Genomic DNA, 6,807 nt, shown 5'->3' on the forward strand with positions numbered 1-6,807 from the left:
ACACCAGGAGCTCCAAATTGTCCCCACTCACTTCTCCAACCTCTTGAAGCACAGGTGAAGGGAAGTGGAAACGTTTCTTTGTGGAGGAGTGAGAGGGGCGGGGTCAAAGGAGAAGCCCCTCCTCCCACTCTGTGCCAGAATGTAAGATACACACTCCCCAGCACCCATAGACGGTTCCCACCTCTCATCTGGAGAGCCAGACGGATCACAGGAGCCACTTCTCCTTTGGGAGCTATTTTATTCCCTTCTGGGCTTAAGACTCAGCTATGCCAAGCAGCACTCCCAGAGCTGGGGGGTCCTCCACCGAGGCACAGCTCACAAGCCTCGTGCGCAGCCAAAGCAGGCCGGACATGGGAACGTCCTCCTGACCCTTCTCTCCTCAGCACTCAGGGGAGCCTCCATCCCTTGCAGGAGCCATGCTCGGACCAAGAACAAGCAGCCCAGCCAGTGTGGGCAGGAAGGAGACGGAGTGCTTCCATGGCGTGGCCAGTGTCAGAACCAGTGGCTGTGATGAGGGAGCCGGCGCTGTTTAGAAACCAATTACCGCCTGCAAGGTGCCCCTCAGAGCTCCTGGGGAGAGCCAGCCAGAGACCAGCCAGGAGCCAGAGGGCGACAGCTCCCACTGCATCCAGGAGCAGATGGCAGCCCTGGGGAGCCTGCCCTGGACAGAATGTGACATTCTAGGGGTCACTGGCAGGCATGTGAGAGAGAATGAGGAGTGCGCAGCCTGGCCCCAGGGCTCACCCATCCGGACGAACTGCCAGATCAATCTCCCTGAAAGGACAGCCCTCAGCACATCCCTCTTCTGCTCAAATCTCTTCAGTAGCTGCCCATCATCCACTGAATCGAGGCCAAAACACAGCCACTGCCCTGCATTCCAAGTCCTTCCCAGGCCAGCCCCAGGCTACCTCACAGACTCATCTCCTGCCAGTCCCTTCCCGAACCCTCTGCTCCAGCCAAATGGATTTGTTGTTCTGCAAATAAGCTCTTCAGTCAGTCCCCCACCCCCAAGCCTTTGTTCGTACCATTTCATCTCCCTGGGAATGTCTTTCCCCCACAGTCCCCTCCTCCTTTTCATCTCCTTGTCTAAGCCTGCCCACACTTAAAGCCCATTCAGCACCACATCTTCCCGATGCTTTCCTGATTGATGCCGAACTAAAGCGACCCAACTTTTTTTTGAATGGTCAGACCATTCAAAAAGACCTACTGCTTCCTTCCTGCCTCTCTGATGACAGACCATGTCCCTGTCTTTGTCCCCTGTCCAGAGGCTGGGCACTCCGGAGCACAAGAACTTAAAGTGGCAACTTTGTGTCCCTAGTACCTAGTGCATAGTAGGAGCTCAGAGACCATGTCGAGGGCACCCATGGGTTGGGAATTTATCAGCCTCTCTTAGCAAGAATGCAGGAGTGAAACAGCTCTCAGCCTGGATGAGGACCCACCAAACTGCTGGGACAGTGTGGTGAAACACCTCAGGATGGCCCTCGAACAGTCATCGCCTGGATTTGGCTGCCATCTGAGCCCTGGCAAGCTCCTGATGCCTAAGCTAAGGCCTGTGGGGTAGCACCTTCCCAAACCCCCACCCACCATCCTGCTGACTTGGGTGGGTTTCTTAAGCTTCCCTCTCTGGCCTGCCTAGTTGCAGCCAGACGATGGCACACCAGCTGGCCTGTCTGTCTGGGCAGAGCCGACGGATGCCAGACGGAGCAGAAATGGCTGTGGGCCCAGCTCTATCCATCTCTAGTCCTGGCCCTGGCTGGGGGATGGGGTCTGCCTGTCTGCTTGCCTGCTGGTGCTGCAGGCAGAAAGGGCTGGGGGCCCTGAGGAGCCCCAAAGATGAAAGGGTACTTTAAGATAGGGACTTACTCCTTTACCACTGGCCACCACAACCCAACATGACCCACAGCCAGCTTCAGATATCTGGGATCTTGTCTGTGCTTGGTCCAAAGGGTTTAAGAGCCAGGAAAGCACTCCCCAAGGTCAAGGAGTGGCAGAATCATTTTAGACAAATAGTAACTGAATTTACCAAACACCTCATTTCCATCTAGCAAGATTCAGCTGCTCCTTCACAGTCCAACTCCAGGTCCAGTTCTCCAACAGCTAGGATTAACCATTCTCTCAATTCCAACTTCCCCCGTGACCACAGCACTTAATAACAAAGCACCACGTTGAAGCTACTTGTGTGCATGTTCCACGTAACTGTGAGCTCCCTGGTGACTGAGACACACTGACTAATGGGCCAGGTGTCTGCCCACCCCCAGTCTAGCCGAGGGGAGGAGAGGTCTGGGCCTAAGAAGCTTAAGAGGCTGCGGGATATCACTACCACCACCCAGGGCTCTATCAGGCCCATTGCCTTCGTCCCTCGCCCTGGCCCAGACCCACTCACCACTTGCGCTTCATGTAGGCAGCAGCTCGGTTCCCGTAGAGCATGGCATTGTGAGGGGCCCTCTGCACAGCCTTGCTGTAAAGCTGAATGGCCTGGGTCCACTGCTGGCAGGCGAAAGCCTCATTGGCTTGCTGTTTCACACGCTCCAGGTATGGGGGCAGCTCTACCTGGGGACTATGGAGGAGGCAGAGCCAAGTCAGGCCAGAGCAGACCCTCAGGAAGTCTGTAGCCTTGTCTGAGGGTCACCCAGGCTTTTTTGGTCTTTGGGATGTGCACTATCATCTAGAAGAGGGGACCACTCCTATCCTTGGCCTGAGTTACTGTGACAGGTAATAGGTACAATTCCAGATACTCTGAGCCAGTAAACAAACAACTGAGGCATAAATGAAACGGTCCTAGACAGGTTTAAGGCAATTTTTAACCAAACTCTTGGGCACGATAGTAGCTGACCCCACCTGTCTCTACACTGAGCTGAACCCTGTGACCACCCAAGTCCCTCCCATGGATCTCTCTAGAAAGAATTCTGTTTCTCTCAAGGGCTAGAGGACTTGAAAACCTCTGTATCCGAAGCCCAGCAGAGAACCTGACAGAGAACCAAGGTCAGAAGATGCTATGGGACGGAGAAAAATATAATAGGAGAGGCCCATCTGTGTGGGGCCCTTTAGGAAGGAACTCAGTGAAACGAGGCACTTAGCTTCTGGGTCCCCTGACTACAGCTTCTGGTCCAAGAGACCAGCGTTTCAGTCTGAGCATGACTGGAGTCCTACCAGGTACGAGTGGCATTGGGACCATTAATCACCCTCCAGAAAATTATTTGCCCCAGTCCTCTGACTCTGGAGTATGTGCCTGGGTGGGTGTCAGGAGGAAGAGTTATAAGACATACTCCTCCCTCTAGTCTATAGATGTTATTGGGGCTGGGAGGATTGGACAAGTGAACTGGCCTCACCTCACATGTCCCCTACTCTCTGGCAGCCGGAAGCCATTGCTGTGAAGGTGCAGGCCATTGGACACGCCGTTGGACACACCATTGGTGGACATCTTGCCATTCTGAACTTCTGGCAGGGGATGGGGAGAAAGGAATAGCAACAACTCAGGAAGAGGTCCTCATATCTCCTTGGCAGCCCTCCAGCTTCCATCACAGGGTCTGTTGGGTTTCATTGTGAGGCCATCCTGCCAGGGTAAGATCTATTCCCAGAAAGCAAGTTTTTGCAGAGCAGCAGGCAAGAGCATTTTAAAAAAAAAACCATGTGCGCCCTCTGCTGGCTGAAGAGGGACACAGCTTCAACTTGGCATTACCCTTAGCTGGAATTGGGGATGGGAGTAGGAGTTGGGGGTGCAGACGTGTCTAAATAAACTTTAGGCTCCAGTAAGAAATCAATGAGGAGACTGATCTAGGACAATAAGGGAAGGGAAACTGTATCAGGTCCTCAAGAGCCAACCATGGAAAGAACTTGTTTTTTCAGAGGGAAGTGAAAGGGCTGTGGCACAAATCCCTTTGACAGATTTCTGCGACCTATTGTTATCTTCTTTTTTACTGTACAGGTAGTGTAGTTCAGAAAATCTACTCCTTTGCAGGATCGCAGCCACAGCCCAAGGTAAGGGGAAGGTTTCTTAGCAGAGGTGGCACGCACTCAGCTCCCCAGCAGGTACTCTAAAGGACACCCCAAGGGAGAACTTACCCCCTGAGGAGTGGCATTTTCTAGGCAAGAGGAACGTGTATGGCCGCTGCTTATAAGTCAGGTCAAACAAATAGACCTAGAGGGGAGGGGTCAAGGAGAAATGGAGGCTGTGAGGTAAGCATGTGGCTGAGCCAGGCCTGGGTGCCTCTCAGGACACAGTGAGTGCTGAGCAGGGAACCACTGAGCCAGGCTGGAAGGGGTTTCTATGGAGCAACCCTTAGTCAGGAAAGTCTTCCTAGTTCCTGCTGGAAATATTGTCATTAGTTAGAATCACATGTTTAAGTTGAAAAGGTCCTCAGAGGTCACAAAGTGAAATGTCTCGTTTTACAGATGGGAAAACTGAAGCCTGAAAAGAGAAGCAATTTACCTAAAATAACACTGCTAGTTACTTCCCTCAGTAAATATTGTCTATTATTACTTAACATTTATTGACTTCCCCTTCTTTGCTCCAGGAACTTTAGTTGTTTTATATGACATCTGATTTTGTCCTAGAAACCCTCCCAGGAAGAGGTACTATTATCATCATCCCCTTTATATATGAAGAAATGTACACTCAGAGTTTACTTTATCCAGGGCCATAAAAGCAGCATGTGACACAGCCAGGACCCCAAACCAAGCTCTTAACCACTCTGCTAGACTGCCTCTCCACTCATCCTTACGTTACCTTTAGGCCAGATGATGGCTCAGCAATCTGAAGCCAGAGTTCTATTCTGAACTCAGGCACTACCTATTCTCCACCCCATTTCTTCTGTACAAAATCATACCTTACCTTGTAATGTCATCAATTGTTTCACTTGCTGTGTCTCCTCTGTTAGCCTGGGATGGATTATATTTTGCATTTGTCTCCCTCATATTTATGATAACGCTAATCCCAGAATATGTGTTCAGTATTTGTAAAATAAATGAATTTATGCCAGGCTTAATAAATATCCTGACTGAGAACATGAGAACAAAAGGTTTAGCAACCTGCCATTATCAAAGAATATTTCCCAAAGCTGGCCCTAAACCAGAGCCCGGCTGAACCCCAAGATCTCCTCCTAGGAAAACAGTAGATGAGGAAACCAAGGCTCAGAAAAAAGAGACTTGTTCCAAGTCACAGTACACAGCTAGTAAACAGAAGGTCAGCATTTCAAGATACGTCTGTCAGTTCTAAAACTTATGCTCAAATAAAAAAGACCAGGCTAGAGCACCTATCTGGGAATTCCAATTGATACTATGTCATTCCCACATTTCACTATAATGGCATTTACAATAAGGTTTCTTGTCTGCATCATGGACCTGAGGTACACAGCCCTGGCTGCTGGGTATGGGGTGGTGGTGGGGCAGAGCCAACTTGGTCAGTCGTACATACCTGCTCCCCTCCCATGTTGACCAGCAGCTCTGTGCCACTGGGGCTGAAGGTCACATAGGTGGCAACCAGCACTCTCAGACGGTTGTTGTAGTCAGGCAGCTTCACTGGCAGATGACCTGCAGGGAATAGTCCAGTCATTCTAGTGTGAGGCTCCCAGGACCCCAAAAAGGGGTCAGAGAGTTGTGTGAAATCAGCCGTATCAATGATGATAGCAATCATCTTCATCATAAAAACCGCAACAAGTGTTAAGCCCTTACCATATGGGCTGGGCTACTTTATGTGCTTTCTATCATGTGGTCATTACAACCCGATTTTATAGAAAAGAAATTAAGATCCATGAAGGGTCAATAATTTGCCAAAGGTCATATGATGGCTGGTTAATGGCAGTCAGAATTAAAGCCCAAGTATGTTGAACTCTCAAACTCTTGCTCTTGACCACTGTGCCACACCACCTGCCTGCACGCCCCAGAGTGAGCCAGCACCCAGCCAAGAGTTTGGGGCCAGAACTGGGCTGCGACCTACCTGCTACGTAATACTGGGCTGCACCATCCGGAAGGGGCTTCTGCCGGTCACAGAAAGTGTGCACACCTGCAGAAGGGCTCTGCTTCATGCTCTTTCTGGTGGAACGGCAAACCACATAGGTTACAATGCCTAGCACTACCCTGGCTAGATTAGACCACATTCCTAGAGGAAAACCCAAGTTTGTATCCCTGAGAGAAACAGAAAGTACCTTTCTCTTGTATGTCCACCAACTAGACAGCTGTGGACACCTACATTACAGTGCTTAACAAATAGATCCTGCCAACTGTCTTGGTCCTCATGACCACCCCATTATCCTCATTTTACAGATGAGCTAGAGCTCAAGGCCTAATCCAAGCCATGTAGCATGTGAGGAGCAACAGAAGTCGCCCAAACCCGTGAATCAAAGTAAAGCAGCCACATGTTCCTGCACCTCTCCCAAGAGTCCATAAAACCCAGGCTGGCAAAGCCGCTCAGGTCTGGGACTTCGGTGGAGGTTCTAGTATATCCTACCTTTGTTTTTGAAAAAAACAAACAAACAAAAACAAAACAAAACAAAATAAACTTACATATATATGAAAGCAATGCACATATAAGGTTATAACTCTATACAAACAGTCATAATAAAAGAACAAGCAGCAAGTATTATACATAGTGATTTCTTTCAGGTGATGGATTATGGGTAATTTTTAAATTATACTTTTCATATTTCCAAAACAAGCATAAATTAAAGTTTTTAAAAAATCACACAAATTAACCTGTATAATTTTGTTAGCCAGCTTCACCCCAATAAATTCATTAAGAAGAAAAAATTTTTTAAATCACAAAAACTAAAAAACCCACCTCCAAAGGAAGAGGGCATGGCAATGAGGGAA

The 6,807-nt window shown here is 49.4% G+C and overlaps 1 protein-coding gene across 1 annotated transcript in view; it reads right to left on the reverse strand.

Annotated features, from left to right (window-relative positions):
• WDTC1 (WD and tetratricopeptide repeats 1) overlaps nt 1-6,807 on the reverse strand; it is a 47,748-nt gene that overhangs the window by 6,260 nt on the left and 34,681 nt on the right. The window contains exons 8-12 of the mRNA XM_006777482.2: nt 5,936-6,030; nt 5,414-5,529; nt 4,063-4,138; nt 3,330-3,438; nt 2,384-2,557 (exon numbers count right to left, since the gene is read on the reverse strand). Coding sequence (XP_006777545.1) covers nt 2,384-2,557; nt 3,330-3,438; nt 4,063-4,138; nt 5,414-5,529; nt 5,936-6,030 — 570 coding nt within the window. The remainder of the gene's footprint in view (nt 1-2,383; nt 2,558-3,329; nt 3,439-4,062; nt 4,139-5,413; nt 5,530-5,935; nt 6,031-6,807) is intronic.

The sequence above is a fragment of the Myotis davidii genome, unplaced genomic scaffold (genome assembly GCF_000327345.1).
Source record: "Myotis davidii unplaced genomic scaffold, ASM32734v1 scaffold149, whole genome shotgun sequence".
Lineage (NCBI taxonomy): Eukaryota > Metazoa > Chordata > Mammalia > Chiroptera > Vespertilionidae > Myotis > Myotis davidii.